The 26,092-nt window shown below is 43.3% G+C and overlaps 1 protein-coding gene across 2 annotated transcripts; it reads right to left on the reverse strand.

Moving 5' to 3' along the window:
- Window positions 1-1,428: 1,428 nt before the first annotated feature.
- AAE13 (AMP-dependent synthetase and ligase family protein) lies at window positions 1,429-25,105 on the reverse strand. 2 transcript variants are annotated; one of them, XM_086788790.1, is made up of 17 exons: window positions 24,919-25,105; window positions 24,347-24,535; window positions 24,066-24,260; window positions 23,757-23,958; window positions 23,576-23,664; window positions 11,583-11,652; window positions 11,404-11,456; window positions 10,809-10,916; window positions 10,448-10,546; window positions 9,627-9,719; window positions 9,310-9,387; window positions 9,115-9,210; window positions 3,004-3,094; window positions 2,663-2,736; window positions 2,363-2,542; window positions 2,024-2,077; window positions 1,429-1,924 (listed from the first exon to the last, which is right to left on the reverse strand). In XM_086788790.1, the coding sequence occupies exons 2-17, from the start codon at window positions 24,503-24,505 to the stop codon at window positions 1,874-1,876; spliced, it is 1,692 nt and encodes a 563-aa protein (XP_086644916.1). In that variant the 5' UTR covers window positions 24,506-24,535; window positions 24,919-25,105; the 3' UTR covers window positions 1,429-1,873. The 2 variants fall into 2 exon arrangements, with proteins under 2 accessions (XP_086644916.1, XP_086644918.1); XM_086788792.1 differs by having other exon boundaries at window positions 24,347-24,604; window positions 24,919-25,031.
- Between the last annotated feature and the right edge of the window lie 987 nt (window positions 25,106-26,092).

Raw genomic sequence — 26,092 nt, forward strand, 5'->3', positions numbered from 1 at the left:
AATCTGGCAAACATGTTCAAAGACTCCCTCACGAGACAAGTTTGAAAGTTTTTTGCAAAGCTTTAGGCTTATTGCCATTCAAGAATTGATCAACCACATGATCCCTATACATGTTCACATCATCACTACACGAAGATTTACAACCACTTATATGGTAATGATGTGTTGAAGTAGGCTAATAATGGACCGAGACACTTTTTTCCTCAGGAGGGTTTTTCTCCCTGAGTATCAGCACACACTCTTTTGAGTGTATGTAAGTGACCTTATCATGTCACACCACTCATTTTCATCAATCTACTTGGAGTGTTGTGCTTCTTAATCTCTTCTTGTTTGATGTATCTATGTGTATTGCTACCTTTGTCTCCACTCCCAACACAATGAACGCAAATACAAATCATATAGTATTCTTTTATAGTAACACATAGTATAATTGTTTATTTATAAATGTAATTAGTATTCTTGCAAACAAAAAATAGCAAACTCTCTCTCTCTCTCTCTCTCTCTCTCTCTCTCTCTAACCATAACTAATAAGTATTGTGTAGCCATAACACTCACCCAAAAATGGAAACAACCAGCAAGTGCAAGAGAATTGAAATTTTGCACCCATGCTAGACAAGCCTTGTCATAAGTTTTCCTTCCTACAACGAACAAAGGAAAAAAAAAATCAACTTTCCAAAATTTACACCCGTCAAATCACCTCGCGTTCATGTTGACATATTAAAGGGAGCACAAAATTTAGTTCTCATTTGTACTTTAAAAAACCAAGTAAATCCAAATTAATTTAGAAAGCATGCAACTTGTCATACACAAAGCCCATGTAACACACATCACCCCTTACTTATTTTTATTGATGGGCTTGGACTGGTAACTACATAGAGAGGGCGACATTTTTCGATACTTGCTACATTAACCTTAGTGTCTCCTAGATTGAGTAGAAAACTCTTGATGTCCAACTCAAACTCCAACCACCCATACGTACACGAGCAAATAGCATGCCATGCAACTACGCTCACATCGCAATGTCACAAAGTGACATCAATTCATTTATGGGAGATGTGAAAGGAAAGATGTTTTTCATCGAGAAATGACCCATAGCCAATGATGGTGCAGATGTGCCAACCATGAAAGGAGATGCATAGGACATCTTATAATTCCTAAACAAATGATAATGTACATAAAAAATGAAAACTGACAAGCCATTGTATGCTTCCATAATATTGAGCAATTGAAGACCTACAGGAAACTGGCACTTATGCATGATGACCAACTAACCTGTGATTTATGTGTACATGCCTACCTAGATTACGTTCAAGCTTGCAAGATAAGAAGCTCACATGTGCACCCTACCCTCACCCATGCAACGTTTGGTTACCAGCCAAGCACATTTGGTTGAAATGTTGGACCAACGATTGTTTTGCCCACTTCTCGAGGTTCAAACATTGATATCTACTATTGAAATTTTCAATCTAGTATTAGGTCTGTGAAATTTCTGACTTGCGGCACCTCATGTGAGTATGTAATGCAATAATTCAGACCTTCTCTTCATGTTGGGCATGCCTCAAATATTACTAAAACCTTCTCTACACCCTAAATACATCCCACCATACAGGAGTGCTCAAAATTCTATGTTTAAATGCTCCCCCCCAAAAAAAGGCATGAGATCTCTGATGTGTATAGTGGAATAAGTAGGATCCATCATAGCTTCTGCACTGTCAAAACATTTGATTCTATACCCCCCCCCCCCCCCCAAAAAAAAAAAAATTTGTAAAGAGAGAATGTGTAACCCATAATGTATCTATGCCCAAATTATGCTCATGTACAAAGAATCGACTTGTCTATGTCAACAAGGATGCCGAAGACGAAATTTACTCCCTTAAGCAGTATCTGGGCTTGTTAGCAATTTCTTCAGCTCCTTCTTGTTGACCTGAAAATCCAAACACAAAAGACATTAGTCTTTTAATTAGAAATAGTGAACATTTAAACCACCTTGAGTAGATTTAACACCTATGGAAACACGATGTACCTTGCCCATTGCATTTCGAGGCATTGTTTCCCAGATTTTCAACCTGGTTGGAGTCTGCAGGTGCACTCACAAAGTAAAATTTTAGTGGTGGAAAGACAAGTTTAGCAGAGACCTACAAAGCCAAGTTTAGCAGTATTCCAACAGAAGAGGCCCCCAACGGCAAGCCTGTGAATTTTGGTTTTTATAAAATGACTCCTTTTATTTTGCAAATCCACAAACTCACATAAAATAACACCTTGTGTAAATACATTTCTGTAATTTTTTACACACAAAATGTGATGATGAAACCCCTTATGTTGAGCTCAAGTTATATTTTTCACTTAATTGATAAGAACTCACCTTGTAAGGTGCTAATCTTTCTTTTGCCCACGCTTGGAGCTGAGGTAAAGTGAAAGGAGGGTCAGCCTTGCCAATTGCTTGGGACTCTGCTTGATTGTTCAGGACCACGACCGCACAAATCACCTCACCATAATACTCATCTGGTAGTCCCAAAATGGCACATTCCGCAATAGAGGGATGCTGCATTATAGCAGGGGAAATTAATAATATGTGGCATTTCAGCTCCCCCACCCTAACTGCAGGGATCCACAACTTTCCCGTGTGAATCTTTTACTTAATACTATATAAAAACCATTTTACCTCCAGTAAAACTGCTTCTATCTCTAATGCAGATAACTTGAACCCACCAACCTTCAAGATATCAACACTGCTTCCTGTTCAAACAAGTAATAGGGGCAAAAGGTGCAAGCTATCAGGCACAAATGGCTAGTTCTGTTCTACAATTAAAAAACCCCACCTTTTGTAGCACTTCAAATAATTAAAATGAACAAATCCAAGTTGATTAAAAATAAGTAGATAAACCCACCTAAAAATAATAAAATTTTTGAATGAATTCACCCATTTGAATAGGCAGGCTAAGCCAAAATGCAGCATAAATATATTGATTCCTATCCTGTAGACCACAGATTCAAGTAGCTTACTCCCTAGAATGATGTAATAGCCATCTTTGTCTACGGTAACAGAATCTCCCGTCTTGAAATACCCATCTTCTCCAAAAGAGTCTTTTGTTACCTGCACAAAAAGAACACCAAAAGGTACTGAGAGTTTTACTATGAATATAAAAACTAATATGTGGCCGATTCTCAAGCCACGTAGTTGTAACTTGTCTCAACTGAGAAGGTTTGAGAGATGTAGATTCAATAATAAGTTGGCTATATGTCCATATTGCTTGAGTGATAAAACTTAAAATGCTGCATAGCAAGGCCTTTGGTCCAGCTCCGTGTTACATCCGTGGCATGGATTGGCTACAAGGTGGGATTAACACATAATAGAGTCCTGAGTATGTGGTTGCCTTACGAGAGTCCGTTGATAATCCCGTCAAAGCAAGGTTATTAATTAGGCCTTTGGATTGGGGCCTACATTAGTGTGGAAGTGTGCACAAAACACAGTGTTGAGCCATCAGTGTGAGAGTTAGTAGCCCATTAAGTGGGGTAGAGAATGCCAATGTATCATGCGTTGCGGAAGCGTGTTCATGATTAACACTAAGCAAAGAAGATAACCCTAGTCCTATGTTTAGCAAAGACACAAAAGAGAAGGAGAGAGACCTAATCTACTGTATATTGCCAAAACATGCAATATATACAATGAGCTTGCTGATTCACAACTTCATGATGCATACCAAAGACCCTACAACCCTCTACTTGCAATCGAGCAAGAGAAGCTCCTGCTGAACCACCACTGTGTCTTTGCTACCTTGCAGACTTTGACAAATGGATCCTCTTGATCTTTGAATGATGATTCTAATGAATGCCTAATGATTCTATTTATAGGAAAAAGGTATGAATTCGTAATCAAGTCGGTTTTGTCTATTTTACTCACAAAACATTGTCCAAAAAGTCATATTTTGTGTCCAAACTATGCCCAAAAGGTGGTCCAACCATTGGGCTGTGTCTTGGGCACTTCCGAGAGCCTGTGGGGCTGCAAAATCTGCTCTAAATCTGCCCCTGAATCTGCCCATATATTTGCTAATGAGAATATACATGTTTAGGAGCATTGGGATGAACGGATGCACATGACATACCCTCTTGCTAAGCTTGGAGCACTGGGGTAATCCATACACCTTTGCTCCAATTCCGTTCCGGTTCAATTGACGATTGCAATTCATATCCATCGGCTCAATCCCCAAGCTCTCTGACTTGGTCTTCAAGTTCTCTGGCTCGTTCTCTGGATCTTTTGAAAACTCCTCTAAAACTATCGAGATGACCTCATCCTTCTCCAAATAGGATTTGGAAAGATCCACCTCCTTGGGAACTATCAGGTTGACCTCATCCTCCTCCAAATAGGATTTGGAAAGATCCACCTACTCGATCTGTGGTTCTAGTTCTGGTTTGGCTTCTGGCTCTAGCTCTGGCTCTGGCTCTGGTTCTGGTTCTGGTTCTGGTTCGGCATGTGTATCCCGGGTAATGGCACCTCCTCGGAAACACCTCTTTCTGTGATCACGTCTCCCAAGAACTCGTCTTAGAAGCTCTCTTTCGTTGGGTAAACGCTCTCGATCATGGACTGCTTCACAACCCTAAGTGATTCCTTCTTGGCCTTAGTTGATGCTTCCATGAATTGTGCCCATGTCTCCTTGAGTTGTGTCCATCATTGCTCATGCAGAAGCTGGCCTTGATGCGCCTCTTCTTGAAGCTCTTCTATGAGTTGTTGCCTAAACCTGGCCCCGACGAATACTGAGCACAGCATTCTTGTTCCCTTTTGTATCGTTCTTCATCTTCTTGTCCCCAACGACTCTACGAAGTCTTGAGAAAGTCATTATCTATTGCCTTTGAACTCATGATATTGTTTTGCTATTTTTTCTATTATAATCAGCCCAAAAACCCTAACTCTAGAGTTTTACATGCTTTCTAAACTCCCTAAGATCATGCTAGGTTGAAATCTAGACTTTCTAGCACTATACTATGCTGAAAATGAGCAAAAAGTTGATGCAAAAACGTAGATTTAACGCAAAAACGCAAACCCTTATTTTGTTTGTCAACTCTAATTTCAAAAACCCTGATTCAACATGCACCAAACATAAGCTAAGGGCTGTCCTAGGATGACCTAAGCTCTGATACCAATGTAACATGCGTTGCAGAAGCGTGTTCATGATTAACGCTAAGCAAAGAAGATAGGCTTTCTAAACTCCCCAAGATCATGCTAGGCTGAAATCTAGACTTTCTAGCACTATACTAAGAAAATGAGCAAAAAGCTAATGCAAAAATGCAGATTTAACACAAAAACGCAAACCCTAATTTTGCTTGTAAACCCTAAAACGCAAACTCCAATTTCAAAAACCCTAATTCAACATGCACTAAACATAAGCTAAGGGCTATCCTAGGATAACCTAAGCTCTGATACCAATGTAACATGTGTTGCGGAAGCGTGTTCATGATTAACGGGGTAAGCAAAGAAGATAATGCTAATCCTATGTTTAGCAAAGACACAAAAGAGAAGGAGAGATAGAGATAGACCTAATCTACTTTATATTGCCAAAACATGCTATATATACAATGATCTTGCTGATTCACAACTTCATGATGCATACCAAAGATCCCTGCAACCCTCATGTGTTCCATTCGATCATATCGGCGCTAGAGAGAAGTCGCTTTCTCGGGAGCCTCCTCAAGGCCGTAGCAATGCTCGCCTTAGCCATTCTATATCACCGAATTACACTTTTCTTTGCTCGCCCTAGCCATTTCTCTACCATGTGAAAAGAGCTAGGAGGGCCAAATAGTTACAATAGGTGCCAGTTTCATGCTTTCAATCTCCGATTCTTGAGGTTCCAATGCAGGTGGTCCCCCGGACCGCACACTATTGGTGCCAACACCCGGACATCACGTCAAGAAAAGAAGCACCACCACAGCTGCAAAATCCAAGAGCTCCCATGTGGCAAAAAGCCCCCCCATCCTCATAACTTGCTAGGTGCCATAGTTTGCACTCATGCAAGAGGTGAAAGCACGACATGGGAATGGAACCTTTATATCATCGAGGCCCTTACACACAATTTGTTACATCTCATTTTTGGGGGACCTTGACCCACACACATGAAAGAAAGAGCAAACACAGGTTGTAGGCCCAAAGCACAAACTGTAGAAGACTGGAAACAGTTGATTATTGCTGAAAATGAGCACAAGGGAAGTCCATAGGTGCTTACAAGTATAAGAGACTATTGCAACAGCCAATGACCTCCAACAGATATGCAAGAATGAGATGAAAAGTGAGGGGAAGGGGGAGCATTTGTGTTGTGCCGACACTTCCCCAGTTACCATCTTCTTTCTCAGAGTGCTATTGCTCTAGCTCTAGCTCAGAATCTAGTTATACGGAGACGATCCAAGCATATTGAGGTGCATTATCATTTTGTACGTGATTGGATCGAGTTGGGACTTCTTCGGTTGGCCTACTGTTCTAACAAGGATAATGTGGTTGATCTCTTTACCAAACCACTTCTGAGAGCTAATTTGGAGGTGTTACTTCAGCGTGTTGGTATTGGATTGTCCCTCTAGCACTAAAGAGGAGGTGTTGAAATATATATCATCTCAAAGGGTCTACAGACACCTTTTCATGCTTGTACTAGTCATTTTATGAGACCTTGCAATAACATATTTTAGTAGATATTATTTGGGATTTTTCTACCATTTTTAGGCTTTTTATAGCATTTTTATGCTACATGGTAGCTGTCGGCCTGCTACAGCTGGCCGACCAACTCATAGGAGGGATATATAAGGGTGGACAAAGTGTCTCAGTGAGAAAGAAGGTAGGATTGATACTCAGCCTTGGTGGAAGAAGCATAAACAGTCCTCTACTTCTTAGACTTCCAAGAAATCAATCCAGTACCAAGCATGAAGCAATATATATATACCTAGATGAATCCAGGAACATGCCCAAATTCACCTTTAGGAACGTGCATGTTATATACTCATGGTAGTCAACCCACAAGACTATATAACTATCAACTCCATTATGCATAGTATGGACTAGATACTACGACATACCCAGATGTAGATCTCCGAGTATCAATGCAGCCTACCCAATCAGAATCTGTGAAACCAGCCAAATCATCACTACTGGAAAAGGTGATGCCATAATCTGAAGTACCTCGAAGATAACGAAGAACTCTCAAGGCTGCCTACCGATAAGACCTTCGAGCGGCTGATGAGAACCGGCTAAAAACACTCATAGCATAGGAGATATCTGGACGGGTGTTGGCTAGGTAAAGCAATGAGCCAACAATCTGCCGAGATCCTGTGGAATCCACCAAGGGTGTATCATCCTCCTTGGATAACTTGGCATTGGGATCCATGGGACAAGAGAGGTGGTGTACAATCTGAAAACTCATAAAGTGAGGGCAGCTTCTTCACATAATTCTCCTGAGAAATGAAGATACAGTCATCTTTCTGCCAAACCTCTAGCAAGACTCGTAGAGGGACTGGGAGCCCGCAAGGCCTACAAAATCCTCACCAAAGCCATCAGCTGCCGCCTGCAGCCTCACCTCCCAGATCTGATTCATGTCACACAGACAGGCTTCATCCAAGATAGGGCATCTTGGATAACATCTTCACTTTTTGGGAGGCAACCGCCGTAGCCCGCTTTCACCATGAGGATATGGCAATGCTACTCTTGGAATTTGAGAAAGCCTACAACAGAGTGGATTGGGCTTTGGCACCATACTTCGGGATGGGTGGTTCCGGAGAGTCTCTGTGCTTTATTCTGCCGCCAACAGTCAAGTCCTCATTCAAGGGGACCAAAGGGGACAAGTTCCCGATTACCAGTGGCACATCGACCCTCCTCCGACCTACATGGCCCACGACAGTTCCTGCAGCCTATGGCTCTTGGAGAGGCAACCTCTGACTTGCATCTAGTGGGATCTCGGCGAGTGGGAGTGGCAAGACCCCTTCAGCCTGGAGAGCCTGACCAGCCCCTTTTTTCATTACATGGTGAGGATGGGTCACAGGATCCAGATTCATGAGATAGATGGCACATCGGTAGCAGCAGACCACTGGGCCTCCCATGGCATCTCCTCTTGCTTCCTCGGAGATTTTTGGAAGCATCTAAGGAACAGCTATCGGCCTAGGAAGGTCACACTCTTCCTCTGGCAGTTAGCCCACTGCAGCCTTGCTATCGGCACTTGGATGGCCATTGGAGGGCAGCCGACATAGTGCGTGCCATGCAACCACCCCACGGAGTCGCAGCAGTACTGCCCTTGGGACTCTCCCAAATGCAACAGGTTTAGCAGAGGATCCTTCGCCTATACACAATGGTGCAGTCTGCCCTGCATACTATCACCTGGGAGGCAGTAGCCTGGGTGACTGAGGCCGTCCCTGCTCTTTCCTACAAGGAGGCAGCAGGTGGGCAGGCCCTTCAACTCTCTCACTGCAGGATTGATACAGTTCCTGCCCCCAGCAGGTCAGCAGAGCTCTGATCTCCGGGCACCAGTGGGAGATCAGCAGCAGCATGGCTGCATGGCATATATGGCCGGCCCATTGCAGCGCGGCCATCGAGAGTACTCTCACCCCTCAAGCTCAGTGCATCCACTCTATTTGGCCTGACCTCATTCATACCCTCTGCGATCAGTGGAGGAAGCTTCAGGGCGGATTGGATCCAATGCGTAGACGGCAAGAGGCCTTTCTGCACACATGGCGCATGGGTTCCTTTCTTGGCGAGATTACTTGGAATGAGGTAGTTTCCCTCCAAGAGCGGCCAGCCATGGAGCCTTGGAGGGAACCACCCCTCCCCAGTTTTTTTGTTGCCTCTCATGACTCATGAGGGTTCTGAGCATGTAGATTTAGCCCTCGGGCTGCTGTTTTTTAAACTAATAGAAGGATCTCTTTCCCAGGAAAAAGAAACTTGATTAGTTTATCATAGAATTAGAATCACAAAGCAGTCTTTCCTCTTTCTGCAGTGAAGAATTTATTTTTAATGCCCAGACAACAAAAAGACAGTCGCTAAGGCATCATCATCATCATAATACAATGTTTTTCACAAAGAAATGATGTTGAAGGGTCGTAACACCTTGACCTAGATGCATTAACTTAAAATATAGATTCAAATCAGACCTCTGGTTTCCGCCAATACTCCTTGAACAGAGACGGACTCTTCACGTATAATTCACCAACACCAGGGACAGCAGCATCATCATCAACTATTTTGACCTGGCAATTTGTAGCATATGGAAAAATAATAAAGATTCCTTGCAAAGGTTTTTGAGAAAAAATTCCAAAAAAAAGGGAAGAAATGCAGTTTTTTCTGACCTGCACTCCTGGTAAAGGCTTCCCTACAGTTCCAGCTTTTCTTGCCCCATGATAAGGATTTGATAACGCCATCACAAACTGTCATTTAAGAAGAAACAATAAACAACTTACCTCAACTGACGATTTGTGCAGATGATGCAAGCAAAGAGTAGAGCAGAGTCCTCTGGCATCCTTATAAACGGCAAACAGTCTTTGTAATATTGTAACCCACAGCCAAGCTGACACCCAGGGTGGGTTCGTGCACGTGTGTGGGCACGGGCACACGTGTGCCTGCATGTAGTTTCTCTCAAATTAAAAAGGTAACAGCTATTTCTCACCTCTGTCATGCCATATCTTTCTAATAGCCGGTGTCCTGTCAACTTTTCCCACTCATTCATGACTGGTTGTGGAAGGGCAGATGATCCACACATCTGCATTAAGTTTCTCACATATTAATCACTCATTAATATAAATTGCAAGAATATGTGAAGAAAAAAAACACTACTGCCTACATAGTTTCTACCAGACCCTTTATTTCCCCCATAAGGCCCTCTCCTCTGAGGTGGGTTTGTCCCACACACTTAACCCTTGAACTATTCAAGAGGCTGCCACTTAAAGCCAGTCCACTAACTTGACAACTTGTGGATGTGTCCTTTGACCAATTGCTTGGAACACAAGCCTTGCTTTACACTGTTGCTTACACCGCATGGTGCCAAATGATCTAGTCATCTGGCAAGCCTTAGCGGTTAAGGATGTTAAGTTCACGACCATGGTTCACAAACCATGAAAGTGAAGGTCCTGCTCGGGAATATAAGTACATGGAGTATGCTACTGTACATGTGTCATGTACACAGATGTGTACATGCTTATATTGACACACTTACTTGGAGGTGATCTAAAGAAAGACAAACTTAAGCTCATGATACATATTACATCTCATATTCCCATTAATTAATCAAGATGAAGCATGAAATTATAATCCTGATGAGCTCGTGGTCGGAGTTTTGCCAAACTCGTGAGTCAGATGACAACATCACAACTGGTTAACCAGTTTGCATCATTAATCTTGAAAGAAGATAGGGATCTTTGTGAGAGGAAAATTCCATATTAAGGTGCTAACAACAATGCAAGACATGCAAAGGAACAGTCTCAAACAAACCATGAGACGCAACTGCCGAGCAGCTGATGCGGCAACCTTCTGTGCATTTTCATCCATGCCCTTGTACCCTTGAAGCAAGTAAGCATACATGGTTGGAACCTGCTTTCAATCTCACAACAAAAATCTAGATGTTATAGAAAGACAAATCCAGACCTGCATTTGGAAATTGAAATCGACCAAATATTTACGAGTCGTGCCCATATGGTAGCTTTGACATTATAAAATAAAGTACGTGCCCCGCATCTATATGTTTCAAAAATAAAATATGCTTTGACATATAAAAAAAGTACATGTGCCAGTATCTATATGTTTCAAAAAAAACAGTATTCACAAAGCGAATACATTAGATGATCAAACTCACCCCAGTGAATACAGTAATAGCATTAGCACCCTTGACACCTTCAGTAGGATAGGATTCAGACCATCGTTTCCATACTCCTCTTACACTGAATTTCGGCAAAAATTCAACCTTCCAAAACAGAGACATGCTGTCATCAGTCAGAAGCTAAAATTGCTGAAATCGCTTTCTCAAAAAAGCATGAAGCTTGTCTGAATCCCATGTCTAAAACCGTCATGTCACTGCTTGCCCTATGGAGGTCAATAACCACCTGAAGGCCAGCTGTGTGTTCTAACTGCCACTGACATGTAGAACGGACACTCCACCTCCAACAGAACAGGAGGGGCACCTTCCACTTTTGATAACATGGTGGCCTCCAGGTTCCCATGGTGTCAATGGATGGGAACCAATCCACCGATTCACATTGGCATCCTCCCTACTACACCAACGGTTGGCTACAAGGGCAAGAATGGGCATCCTGGTGCCCATTTCCTTCCTCATCCAGGTCATGATAGAGGTTTGAAGAACAGGAAGACACAACCTCATATGTACAATCACATAAACTAAAACTGAAAGACACTTCATAAGAAACTAAAATAACTGCAAACTTAAAGCTTACCATGGCACCTACGAATAGAGGAGCAAGGAGACCATTAAAAAGTCCATGGACATCTGCCATGATGTAAAGGTCTGCTTCGTTCCAGCAAAAGGATAATTTAACTCCATAACTTTTCCAAATGCACAAAGACAACAGGACTAGGGATACTCAATTACATCAGGCTGATGTTTTAAGGATACGATGCAGTGGTAGACAATGAAGGAATCGATCATCAATGGTGTACTCCCAGGCTTGACTTAACATTTTCACCTGCAAAATAACATCCCAAGAAATGAAATTCTGGACAAATTGCAAACACCGCTGTAGTGGAGTGGTTAAAGCAGACGAAGTCCCAGCCGGTGGTGTGGGTTCGATCCGTGCTCTCTATGGTGTTGTGCATCCATGTAACCAGAGTTGGGTGTGTGAGTAGTGTATATAAACCGGTGTTTCTCGCCAAAAAAATAAAAAAATAAATTCTGGACAAAAAAATGTTAGCAGTATCCAGCTCCTTTTGTAGCTCAAAACTAGAAGGTCAAAGCAAACATGTTCAATATAAAGAGTGCACTTTTTTTTCTCATGCTTCGTTGCTTTTTCATAGAGAACAGAGCTTTCTGTATGGAGCTATGGGGGAAGAGAGAAGAGGTGAGGAATGGGGAGGGATGGATGAGGAGATGGATTCAATGTTGTGGGGGGAGTGGGAAGAAGAGCTAGAGATGGAAAGGGCCCCAGATGGCGGTAGTGACTCCGTCGCCAAGAAGAAGCACAAGACTTTGCACAGGCCAAGGGAGAGGAGAGTATGCTGAAACAGAAGATTCCTTGGGCTAAGAACCGTCTTCCCGAGACAAAACTTCATCTGATCATACAACAGAGAGGAGATGGTAGTGGTGAATCCGTCACCACGAAGAAGCACAAAACTTTGCACGGGCCTGAAACAGCACATTCCTTTGGCTAAAAACCGTCTTTCCAAGACAAAACTTCATCAGATTCTTGAACCGTCCACAACACAGGGTGACAGAGCTAGTCCTTCTGAGCATACAAAGATCCTAGAGGAGCATCAGGTACATGCAAGAATTCCTCAAGAGTTTGTGGATCTGCAGTTAGGGCTTTTTGCTACATTCGGTGTGATCATGAACATAATGTGTACTGGTAAATTCCCTCTTAAAAATAAACTTCAAACTTGGATAGTGAATGAAGTCCTGCACATGAAAGCCACCTCTCAGATATTCTGTTTAGGCCAAGGTTTCTTCAACATTTTGTTTTCCCAACCTACCTTTGTGACAGATATATTGGGCAGAACCCCTCTGTTCAGGGACAAAAACTTGTGCAGTCTCTGGAGTGGCTGACCCTGATCCCTAACCCTATCCCCCTGTGGTGGCTGGGAGTGAGTGTTAACCAGGCATGATATTCTTCTAGCAGTTCATGGCATGGATGAGAGCTCTGCCTTGCTCACTTTTTTGATTGGACCTCATGGCAGATTAGTGATATCAGAGCCCCCTTGGAGGACTTCAAGGGATGCACGTTACAGAGGTTGAGGGTGATCGGATTCCATGCACATGAGTGGCATGTTGACCCACCACCGGCCAAGGTGGCCAGGAATAGACTCTAGTGTTTATGAATTTGGGAGAGCCGGCCCATCACACACCTCCAATGGGACCTCGGGAGTGGACTTGGTGTGATCCTGCAGTGGACCTGGTTGTCAAAGTCACGCAGCAACAACACGCACACCACCCAGGGCACTGAGCAATGTCGGTGGTTGGGCTCCCATCTCCCAACCGTTGCTCCCCCCAAAAACCCGGCCGGAGACGATACCCTATATATGGCTCTTCAACTTCCCATGCTCTTGCATATGGGCCATGCGGCGATAACCCGAGAGTAGCTACGAGAATTGCACCTCCAACACCCTCCTTCAATCCAAGCACCTCGATCCCTCATTAGGAGATCCCTCATTAGGAGAAGCCTACATTGATGCTTTATGCCCTTTTGTGTCAAGTATGCCTCGAAGGCGTCAAACACATACTCCCCCCCTCTATCTGAAAAAAGTGTCTACCCTTTAAATCCTGACTCATTTTCAACCATGGCAACATAATGTTGAAAACACGTGAAGATCTCAGATTTGCCTTTATGGGGTAAACCCATGCAAATCTAGAAAAGTCATCAATAAATGTCACAAACTACAGATGCTTTCCCAAGGAAGATGTCCACATGGGACCACATATGAATGAGCTGCAATTTCTTGACAACTCTTACTGAACCATCCTTTGGAAAGGCATCTTGCTTAAAATTCATCCCTCACATACATGTATGGGGGGAAGCTCCACGTGAGGCATATCCATCACCATATGATGGTTCTACAAAAGCATCAAACTACCAAAATTTGCATGCCCAAAGCGTGCATGCCATAACTCTACCTCTTGCATAGTAGGAGTAGTGGTAGTCACCATACATGCATCATGCATCTTCTGTCATGTGCATAAAATGCCATGGACATTCTCAGAGCTAATCCAAAAGAGGCAGACAAGAAAAAGACTATTAAAGCTAGGATTTGGAACACAAGGTGCAGAAAGGGGCTAGTTTGGACACTTGGAGAGAAACCAGAGAATCTGTCGGCTGCAAGCATGACAAGCGCATCACTTTTGATGGATATATGGTCCAGTCGGCCAGCTCTCCAAGAAGTCCAAGAGACTATAAATAGCAAGTTTTGCTCCTCATTGTATTCATTCATTCCTTTATGGAATGGGTCCTTAGGGTCCTCAGAGTAGGACTAGATTTTGGTGTTTATCACCTTTTGTAAGAAGGCAGCCTAGGGCTGTAGAAAAGTACCTTTTTGTACCATATGAATATACTTAATTTCCAGAATATATCTCTCTCTCTCTCTACTCTCCCTTCTGTCTGCGTTATGCATCAGCATGTTTTCAATGGTGTTTAGGGCTGAAAGAAGACCCCCAGAGCTTCCGCGTGTTACATCTTCTTATACCTACACTCCATAGGAAGACCACGACATATATTTATATTTCTGTCGTGCCAGTTTTATGCCCGACAGAAACTTTTTGTACAAGTTTCATGAAAGGGAGATTTCGTCCATTACATGTGCACATGCATTTATGATTGCATGCATAAACTTGTTTTCGCATGATTTGTTTGCGTGTGTTTGCCTATTTTGCCATGCCGGTACATTGGATGGGGACGCCCCCAATATACCGTCAAGTGCTACTTGCTAACACATTGGTGTGGGTGTGAACAGGTAGTAAGTATTACCATGTTGGCCCTTGTAAATTGTAAAATCCATAAGCTATGGTAACTTTAATATTTATAAGCCAATGTGTTCACACATTTAAAAGGAGGACTGGACATTTGCTAGTGTGGGTGCCCACAGTATTAAATAGGCATTAAGGTTTTATAACATTTGGAAACGGTTTTAAATGAAATATTTTAGTAATATTTCCCACATGGGTGGCTGGCTGCATTTTTTCTCTTCATCGCCTGCTATTTCCTTCTCTCTCTCCATCGCCTGGCTCTACCTGAATTGTACCCAACTGCCCTCTACCTGAATTGTACCTGACTGCTGTACTTCACCCATACCTACCTGTACCTGCTGCCCGCCTGTTGTACTTGCCCTGAACCTGTCTGCAACACCACGTGTACCTGCTGCAAGTACAATACCTGAATTGTCCCTGGCTGGTTGTACCTACACACGTGAAGTACCTGCTGCAAGTACAATACCTGAATTCTACCTGGCTGGTTGTACATGCACACGTGTGATGTACCTGTTGTGCCTGCTGCAAGCACAGTACACCTAAATTGTACCTGGCTGGTTGTACCTGCATACGTGTGAAGTACCTGATGTACCTGTTGCAAGTACAGTACCTGAATTGTACCACCTAGTTGGTTGTACCTGCACACGTGTGAAGTATCGATATACCTGCTGCAAATTGTACCTGTTGTACCTGAATTGTACTTGCTGTACCAAGTGCCTCATGTTTCTTATTTGTGTAAATCCAAAATTTGTTAAATTAAGTTCAAAGATTTCTTTAAGTTTTGTGCAGAGCAAGAACAAAGCATGTTTATGATGACCATGCTCAAGAAGCTTTCCTAGTGTCATTAGTTTTTCCCTATGTGGTGGTGCTAACCGTGCCCTCAAAGCTTCTGAGAGCCAGTGAAGGTTAGACACACTAGGGAATCTCGGAGCAAAGCTTATTTTGGAGAACCAAGCCATGTTCCCTCCGCGGTATACCCCTTGGCCTGTGTTAGTACGGGCATGCCTGTTGGTGCACGGTCCCGAAAGACCAGTGAAAGACAGGTGTGCACCCAGTGAAGGTGGGAATGTGCCTGTGATTTGAGACGTCTCCGACCAACACAACTTCATCAACTTGAACCAATTTGTTTGAGTTGTATTCACTCCTTGTGTGGAGAAATCTGGCCTATTTGGCCCGTGACACTTGTACATATAAATACTCTAAGAAATACAAATGTATTGAGGGGGGGACCGACCTTTTCTGGCCCCAATGCTAGTATCATGGGTATTTTTGTATTTCTAGTATTTATGTTGCTATGTTGTTTCCATTGTTAACTTGAGTTAAGTGTTCTAAATGAGTGTATATTGTCTTCCGATTTGTAGGCCTCCTATAAGAAGTATTCACAACTTGACCATAAACGAAGGTGATTCCATTGCGCATCACCTTACGAAGATAACAGACCTGAAGGAACACCGCTGAATAATATAGATGAGGTAGTTGATAACAGAAAATTGATCACCACCATGCTTAATTCCTTACCTGAGTCCTATCAGAGTTCTTTTCATACTTCTCTCAATCTCTATGAGAGGAGGAGGCCATCCTATATCCTTTGAGAGAAGCTGGTTGCATTATTTCTCCATGAGGTGCACACAAGGAAGAACAGATGCAAGGGGATGCAAGCAAAGGAGACCAGGACTTTTACCCTAGGGACAAAGGCAAAGTGGACTTGTCACACAAGGTGGCACCATGAAGAAGAAAGGAAAGTGTCATTACTACCACAAGTCAAGACACCACATTGAAGAGGGCCGGAAGAGACTTGCAAAGATGAGACTTGATGAAGAACATAATTCAATCATGCCACAACTTGTGTCTTCCTCTTTAATCCCTAATTAATCCTTTGAATAATGCACTGATAATCTTGCTGGTCAACTTCAGTCTCTCTGTGCTCTCAGTGTTGCTCCTTGTCAATCCTCATCTAGGGACCAACACATACCGCATAGTCCAAAGCATGAATCATGTTCTTGAGACCCACAAAGATGTGTAGATGCCCAAAACCCACATCTTGATAACCTCCCATTCTCAAAGCTTGTCCAAAAGTCCATAGATCCTCACAAATTTGTACAATACTGATAAATGCCTATAAAGCCTAAATCCCAAAATTGGTGACATCGAGCGCAAAATCCTCAATTCCTCATGAGATCATATTAGCTGAAGTTGAGGCATCCATGCTAGAGGTTGATGTAATTTTCTATCTTCACAAGATCTAGTATCTTGCACTTGACTATCTTCCAAGGATTGCACTAAACTCATCCATACAGCTAGCAAGTAATGGAATACGATGGTACTTCAAAATACAAGATAGCTCCTCTTGTCATGACCCTGTGAAAATGGAACAGCACAAGTGTGGGCATGGTGGTTGCTGAGCAAAAATATTAAATGATTCACATTTGGGGTGCCCGGACAGAGAGAATGATGTGTGGACATCTCCAGGTGTGAAGGGGGGAACAAGAACATTAATATTTTAATGTTTTATTCATGGGTTGCCCCTAGGCCTAAGTGGCCCCTAGGGAACTTTAATATTTATTAAAGTTGGGCCCTAGGATAATTTTGGGAGAGAGGCCACTCCACTTTTGGAGTTACACGCCTCTCTCATCTCTCTCTCTCTCTAGCTTTTTGGGATACGTGCAACCTTCTTGCGTGGAGGAGAGGAAGTCGACTGGCTGCTGTGTGTGAGAAGAGCAAGCTGATTAGACAGGCCGTACAGCTCTGTGAAGACTGCCCGTACAGATCTGTACGACAGCAGGTACAGTGTACGACTGCTACAGGTACAGGCGGCTTTGGTACAGGCGGCTACTGCTCTGTTGCTGGCTGGTGCAGGTGAAGCCATCAGAGAACCGTGCAGCAGTTACAGGCGGCTGGTTGCAGGTACAGAACTGTACCAGCTGGTACAGTCGGGTACAACAGGTGAACAGGCAGACTCAGGCGTGCGCAGCACAATCCGTACAGTTCTGTACGGACAGATTCAGTCAGGAGTTGTAGACCTCTACGGACAGGTGCAGAGTGTCAAGGACTGTTCTGTCCAGCAGGTACAGGTGGCAGCAGCAGCTGCAGGCGTAGAGACTGTGCAGACAGTTGCAGGCAGTGCTGAATCAGAGCTTATTTGGTGCATCGGGCAAGTGGTTGCAAGAAGGCAAGTACAGACTGGTACGATTGGCTTCACGAGTGCAGAACCACGTGCTAATTTGGTAAGCTCTGAACTTGTCCATCTTTCTTTCTTTCCATTGGCTTATGTCTGCTGCAGAGTTGTGCTATCTGGTCCCTTGTGAGAGGAGGGGTATGGCAGATTGAAAGGGTGGAAACAAGGATTGGACAGTGGATGTATGTTTGTGCTGAGTTGTGGAACCATGTACTTGGGATATGCCAGATGTGTGCTCAAGGTTGCCCTGCTGAATGGTCTTGGCTGATCAGAGGGAAACACAGAGTGTTGCTTTTGTGGGACACAGATCTGTGAGTGAATCCTCTGTGCTAAGAGGTATCGTGGGCTGCCAGATTGGACATACAGGTGTAATCCCCTGGCTGGTTTTGTTGTACTCAGCTTTACATCTTTTTGAATTTGAATAAAGAAATACCGAAAGGGGCGCCAAGCTTTGGGGCCAACAGGTGTCGTTCTCATTTCAGATTTGGGGCACTCTAGCTCCAATTAAATTTGTTTTTATATCTGGACTACAAGTGGAAGGGTGACTACTAGTCTACCGCACTTTGGTTTCTACCAGAGGCCGGTTTCAAGGTTCCGTTGGCCGGGACCCATCATCAACTTTCTTAAGGGGGTGAGCTCGTGGTTGACTCGAGGAAAGTCATCGCTGAAAAATTCAGCAACATGTCTGATACAGAAGACAAATATTTTTATCATGAAGAGGAAGAGCAAGAGACCTCTCCTGAAAGAAATGAATCTGAGGATATTCTTGCAAGAGAACAGGCTGCAGATGATGAGCATTATGAGGATGTAACACAGCCAGAAGATGTGCCTAGTAAAGAGGAAGATGATGCTCAGTTTAAAAATCGTTTGGCTGGTGTTATGGATGTGTTTATGCAGCTCACACAAAGTGAGAAGTTTGCTGAATTTATGAGATCCCGTACAGAGCCTGAAAAGAAGAAGAAGAAGGTGCGTTCTAAGAACCTTCCTCAAGGTCATAGTGGTGCCTTCCCACAGGATCCATCTTTTGGACAGTTTCCGAACATGCAACATGCTTTTGGTGCTAACTCTCAGAGTTCTTTCTTCGGACAGCCATCTATTCCTCAGCAGACTATGCATCCAGGTTATTTTGGTGGTGGCTCTGTGTTCCAATCTATGACTGGGGGTTATCCTCAGGGAGGCATGGGTATGCCAGGGACTTTTGGAGCAAATTTTCAGCCTGGAATGCAGGGGAATATGTATGGTGGTATGCAGTCCGGAATGCAAGGAAACATGTTTGGGAGCATGCAACCTGGAATGCAAGCAAATATGTATGGGGTTCCTATTGTATCAGCTTCGACAATTTCATCAGTAATGAAAAAGCATCTTTCCGCGTATTTGATTTATGTAAAGGATGCAAAAGATGATGAGTCTAAGTCTAATTTGTCTATGTTAGATAAGGACAGGACTGATTTCTTATGTGGGTTCCAAGATTGTTTTTCCGAGTCATTGCTAGGGGAACTTCCTCCGGAGAGGCCAGAAGATCATGCCATTGATCTAATTCCTGGTAGTACTCCACCAAATAGACCGCCGTACCGTGTTAGTGCAGCCCAACAAGAAGAAATTATGAGTCAGGTACAGGAGCTTTTGAATAAAGGGTTGATACAGCCTAGCTCATCACCCTTTTGCTCACCTATACTCTTAGTGCAAAAGAAGGATGGTTCTTGGCGCATGTGTATTGATTACAGGGCGCTGAACAAGAATACCATCAAGAATCGATTCCCCATTCCAAGGATCGATGACATTTTGGACCACTTACAGGGCTCCACAATCTTTAGTCGCATTGACTTGAAAAGCGGGTATCATCATATACGTATTAGACCCGAGGATGTGCATAAGACAGCATTTCGAACCACGTTTGGGTTGTATGAGTTCTTGCTTATGCCCTTTGGTTTGACAAATGCACCTCCCACATTTAACAGAATGATGGACAGGATTTTCCGGCCTCATAGAGCGTTTGTGGGCACATTCTTTGATGATATGATTGAGCATTCACAAACTAAGGAGGAGCATAGAAGGCATTTGGCCATTGTGTTTGCAGAACTCAGGAACCATAGGCTGGTTATTAATGGCAAGAAGAGTGAGTTTTTCTTGCAAGAGATACATTTCTTGGGGCATATTGTGTCTAAGGATAGAGTCCGTATGGATCCATCGAAGGTGGAAGCAATTCTTAATTGGCCAGATTTGAGAACCGTGCATGATGTACGCAGCTTTTTGGGATTATGTTCCTATTACAAGCGGTACATACGGTATTTTGCTGAAATTGCTTCGCCTCTTCATGCCTTGACAAAGAAGGCAACTCCGTTTAGATGGGCTGATCGGGAAATTACAGCCTTCAAAAAGCTTAAAGAAAAGCTTACTTCGGATCCAGTATTGGTGTTACCGGACCTCCAAAAGGCTTTTGTTGTCCAGTGTGATGCATGTGGAAGTAGCATTGGGGTAGTTCTCATGCAGGAGGGACATGTGATAGCCTATGAGAGTAGAATATTGCAAGATGCCGAGAAGCATTTACAAGTTTATGAGAAAGAGATGTTGGCTGTAATTCATGCTCTTTCTACATGGAAACGCTATTTGCTTGGGGCTGATTTCACAGTGCAGACAGATCATCAGACCTTGCGTTATTTCCTCACGCAAACCAAGCTTTCAGAGAAGCATATGCGATGGGCAAACTTTTTGTCTATGTTTCACTTCCAGATTGTGCATGTGGAAGGCAAAAAGAATGTAGTGGCAGATGCTTTGTCACGCAAGCCACAGGTCTCAGCAGTTTCACTTGCCTATCATCATGAGCTTGATGAAATAAAAGAGCAGTATGCCCATGATGAGGACTTTGAAAGGTTGTATAATCAGATATCTGAGGGTCAGCAGCATGAGCATTATACTCTCAAAGATGGGTTTTTATTGATGCATGGCAAACTGTGTGTTACCAGGCCATTGCGACTTAAGGTTATGATTGAAAGTCATTCTCCACCGTATGCAGGTCATAGAGGTATTGACGCCACGGTAAAAGCAGTGGAGACTTTCTTTTATTGGCCAACCTTGAGAAAAGATGTTGATGCCTTTGTTAGGCAATGCATCGTATGTCAGAAGGTAAAGTTTGACCGTCAAAAGACACCACGGTTACTACAGCCTTTACCTATTCCAGATAGACCCTGGGAGAGCATTGCCATGGATTTCATATTTGATCTGCCACGGACACAAACGGGGAATGATGGTATTTGGACTATCATATGCAGGTTCAGTAAGCACGCTCATTTCATTCCCGTGCGTAAGACGATCAAAGTTGATCATATGGTGAAGTTGTTCATGGCGAACATCTTCAAGTATCATGGCTTGCCTACGTCTATCATTAGTGACCGTGATCCACGGATGACGAGTTTGTTCTGGAGAGGATTGTTTGACAACATGGGTACAACTCTCAAGTTTTCATCTTCATTTCATCCACAAACAGATGGTCAATCGAAAGAGGCTAACTCTACAGTGTTAGATCTTCTTAAGTGTTATGTGTCAGAGCACAAGCAACAATGGGAAAAGTATCTTCCTTTGGTGGAGTTTGCATATAACAACACTGTTCATACCTCGACAAGCAAGGCGCCTTTTGAGATTGTGGGAGGGAAGAAGGTACCACCCATTTTACATACCAAGGATAAGATCTTTGAGGCTAATCAGTATGTGGAAAACATGGATGAAGCTTATCGGAGAGTTAAGTTGGCACTCCAGAAAACTCAGCAGAAGCAAAAGAAAGCCGCAGACCGTCACAGAGGTGCCTTAGAGTTTGCATTGGGTGATTGGGTTCTTTTGCGCTTTGAAAAGGCTAGACTCAAGAAGATGAAGGGTAAAGAGCGCTTATTCCCTAAGTTGAGCTTGCGTTATTATGGGCCTTTTCAGGTATTGGAAAAGATTGGTGAGGTGGCCTATCGTTTGAAGCTACCAGATCACTGGAGGATTCACAATGCTTTTCACGTGAGTCTCCTTAGACCTTTCCGTGGGGATGTGCCTGAGGATGTATCAGATGAGGCTCAGCCGGAAGTTGAGGAACTTGATGAGGTTCTTATTCCAGAGCAGATACTGGCACATAAGGAAAGAAAGGTACGAGGTAAAGTTTCCCGTCGCTATCTTGTGAAGTTTAAGAACTATTCACCGATGGATGCGAAGTGGATGGAGGAAGGTGACTTAACAGATTCACCTCAGGTTTTGCAGCTTTATCTCGATGCCTTTGTGAGTTGGAGCCGACTCTTGTTTTGGCTCATTCAGGTTCAGCAGAGCATGGGTCTGGAGCATTGCCTGATGCTCAAGAGGGGGGTAGCACCTCCACTCCCTTGATACAGACAGGCTCAGATGACATCTAGAGGTCGCTTGGTGCAGTTTTTGTCTCACCCGAAGGTACTGATTGGCTGACAGTACATCTGTTTATGGGACTTCTATGATATATGTGTACTAGTCACATTGGATGTTGTGGTTGTGTATGGTTCACAGTGGTATACAACTTGGACTACTACTACGCCATTGGTTTGCAGTGAATGATGTTACATGTGCATGACTTAGAGAGATTGGGACGCTAATCTTGCCATATTGTATATTTCACTTTGGATACTTTGTTGTATCACCAGAATGCAATAGAGGACGCTTGCCATTTTTCAAGAGGGGAGTATGTCATGACCCTGTGAAAATGGAACAGCACAAGTGTGGGCATGGTGGTTGCTGAGCAAAAATATTAAATGATTCACATTTGGGGTGCCCGGACAGAGAGAATGATGTGTGGACATCTCCAGGTGTGAAGGGGGGAACAAGAACATTAATATTTTAATGTTTTATTCATGGGTTGCCCCTAGGCCTAAGTGGCCCCTAGGGAACTTTAATATTTATTAAAGTTGGGTCCTACGATAATTTTGGGAGAGAGGCCACTCCACTTTTGGAGTTACACGCCTCTCTCATCTCTTTCTCTCTCTCTAGCTTTTTGGGATACGTGCAACCTTCTTGTGTGGAGGAGAGGAAGTCGACTGGCTGCTGTGTGTGAAAATTTTGGGGCCTGTAGCCCCCCGTGTTTTGTATGAAACGTCTGGGATTTGACAGAAACATTTCCAAAACTTTTATGAAACGCGTTTCATGAAACGCCTAGCAACTATGATGGACTCCCCTCAGTACCACTCCTCCTGGATAGAAAGATTTTGCATGTACAACTTATATGCTGCATCCATGAAGAGCAAAGGCTGCCTTGTCTACTAGACCTATACTCTACCTAGCTGCATGCAAATCTCCTGCTAACAAGATCTACTGCAAAATCCCCATGCAAAGACAAATGAAAGCTAACACACATGGCTGCCCTCAGGGTATGTTTTATTTCTCAGATTGCCTCTAACTGCAAATGGTGGGGACCCTGCACCAGAAACAAGTCACATAAATCACCAGTCCAATGTTATCCAAGAAGAATAAATGTGGAAAGAGCATCCAGCACTTCCTTCTGAGAACGTGTGTCTTAAAATTTTCCCTATGCAGCTGTGCACATTGAGCTAGCAGCTACCTTATCAAAATAGTAACGTGGACTTAAAACCAACCCTCTGTGCACTCATGTGATGTCAATACATTTTTTTCAGTGACATCCTTCCCATGTTTTTTGTAGATTAAAAGCCAATGGCCCACCCTCATGGCAGGTTCCTCAAGCACTCACTTGTAAGGCCCCTGATACCATCTTTTACAGTTAGATTCTGTGATTAAAGCCAGGAAAGAATACCTGAGCGTTCATGCCAGAATGTGTATGAACCACTCCTTTTGGTTTGCCAGTGGTTCCACTCGTGTAAATGATCAATCCTGGGGTTTCACCTGGTGAGCATTTCACCAGAAACTCAGTTACCTGCCATAATGCCAACCCAGAGTTCCAAACCAAAAAGATGTAAAAAAGTATCAGAACTTACCTTCAATAGCAGAGAGACTAGTTACTTTGGCCAACACTTCTTCAAAAGGTGCTTCGTTTGAGTTGGTTGTCTTTGAACTATTTGCTTCTTTTGATTCGAAAGACGGGACTTGAGGCAGAAGGCAAAAGTGAGATGAAGCTTTTTGAGTGACTTCTAGTAGCCGTGCTTGATAGTCTGCCGTGCCAAGCACCACTGATACATCCTGCAAGCATGCAAAGCTAACACTTACCTTGACTTCATCAAAATGATTCTAACCTACATACGAACACTGTGTTTGAAATCTGACGATCAGAAACCCTTGAAATTTACCGCATCTGTGAGAACGTGTAAGAGCTCAGCTTCTGGATAGCTCAAAGCCAGTGGGACCACAATACCACGACACAGCCATGTCGCCCACATCCCAGCCACAAATTCAGCACTTGGCTTTGCAATAATTCCCACCCGTGCCCCCTTGAGATCATTAAATAGCGGTAGGCCATTGCTTACATCACTTTTCTTCAAAACCTGCAAAAATTGCCATAATCATATGTCTCTACATAATTTCAAGCACCGGATAATAACACTTACATGGCATAAATAGCAACAGTTACATGGGCTTTCTGAGTAGAGAGGATGGTTTTCAGCTCAGTAGAGATGGAGAATGCAGACTGCAGCAGCTGTGCATATGTGTGACAAGTCTCCTCTGCAGAAACAGCTAAAGTGCTTTGGGCTTTCGACCCGAGATGTACCGCTGCCTTGATCACATCCATAGTTGATCTTCTTCTTCTTCAAAGTTGCACCTGAATAGCATGCAAGCACACCTCTATTTTTCTTAGATGTCTGTGACTGAACCACGTAGAGCGTCAAACCTAACTTAAGGGCAAAAAAAAAAAAAAAAAAAAAAAAAAAAAACATTAAGTAGCTAAAACATTCAGCAACCCAGAAAGATAAGGAGATTGACCATGGATTAAAGCAATGATTAAGCAAACCCTGAGCATTAATTAAACAATCCTATATCATAAACGATAGCATTGATTATGCAAACCCGAGACACTAGTCCAGGGCATCATTAAGCAAAACACTACTCGAGCTTAAAGATTGTGTGTGTGTGTGTGTGTGAGAGAGAGAGAGAGAGAGAGAGAGAGAGAGAGAGAAAGAGAGAGACAGAGAAAGAGAGAGCTACCTGCTTGTTGACAAGCTTGGGTTGCTGGTGATGACGATGGGAAATGTGTGAGCTTCTGCGGATGTGCTTGTGATTGCTTTCTTGGGTGTTGAAAAGTCGAAGAGCAACTCTCGCCAGGAGGCGAGGAAGGCATGCTGGTTTTTTTTGCGCAAAATCGATGTTTTTTTTTTAATAGAGAGACTTGCCAAGCCCGTGTTGTGTGCCTAGCATTCATTGCCAATTGAAACACAACCATTACACGTGGCCAGTGATCCTCGGACCTCGTTCACATTTTTTTCCCCTTTTTCCCCTTTTTTTTCTTTTTTTTAAAGTTTGTCAAAAATCACTAGTTTTTATATACACTACTCATACACCCAACTCCAGTTACATAGAGAGCACTGATCGAACCCGCACCATTGGCTGGGGCTTCATCCGCTTTAACCACTCCACTACGGCCGTATCGCAAAAACACTCTCTCTCCCAACGCCTTGTGGAGTGAGGGGAAAAGGTGGGCCAAAATCAAATCCATGGCTGCCCGAGAGGAAGAACGACGCTTCTTTAATCACCCGACCACTGTCACACTCCACTCTAAGCATCGGCTTAATATTGAAGGGACCGTAGTTAGGGGCGGGGATAATAGCTCGAACCCTAGTGTGGGCGGGCAGAACATTGAACTCTAGCCCGGACTACTCTCATGACAAAACATTAAACTCTAGCCCGGACTCTCGTGGGCAAAACATTGAAATCTACGCCAGCGAACGTAAGTGCAAACCGACCACACCCCCACCCCTTTCTTACACCATAAGGTGAGAAAGAAACAAACCAGAGGGTGTGCAATAGGGAAACAAACCTCTCAGAAGTTCTGTTTAATTATTTTAGGGACCTCAATTATACATTTGAGTTATAATCCTTCTTTTTTATTGAATCTTGATTTCTTTAAAGTATTACCTTTTCCAATTAAGTATTTTAAACTTCTCTTTCAAACATTACAGTCAGAGCTTGGAAAACAACCCACTTTACATGCAACCTCCTTGATAGAGTTACATAATATCTCAAGTGTTCGATCCATGAACAATTCTATTTTTGTTTTTGTTTTTCGAGCCGGGGTCAAAGACGAGTACGCTCGTCTCTGAGACTCGAGCAGAGAAATGCTTTTGTCATTAGCTTCATCGTCTCGGTTGAACAATTCTATCTT

This window comes from Cibotium barometz, chromosome 52, assembly GCF_041138505.1.
Source record: "Cibotium barometz isolate CiBa-2024 chromosome 52, ASM4113850v1, whole genome shotgun sequence".
NCBI classification, from domain to species: Eukaryota; Viridiplantae; Streptophyta; class Polypodiopsida; order Cyatheales; family Cibotiaceae; genus Cibotium; species Cibotium barometz.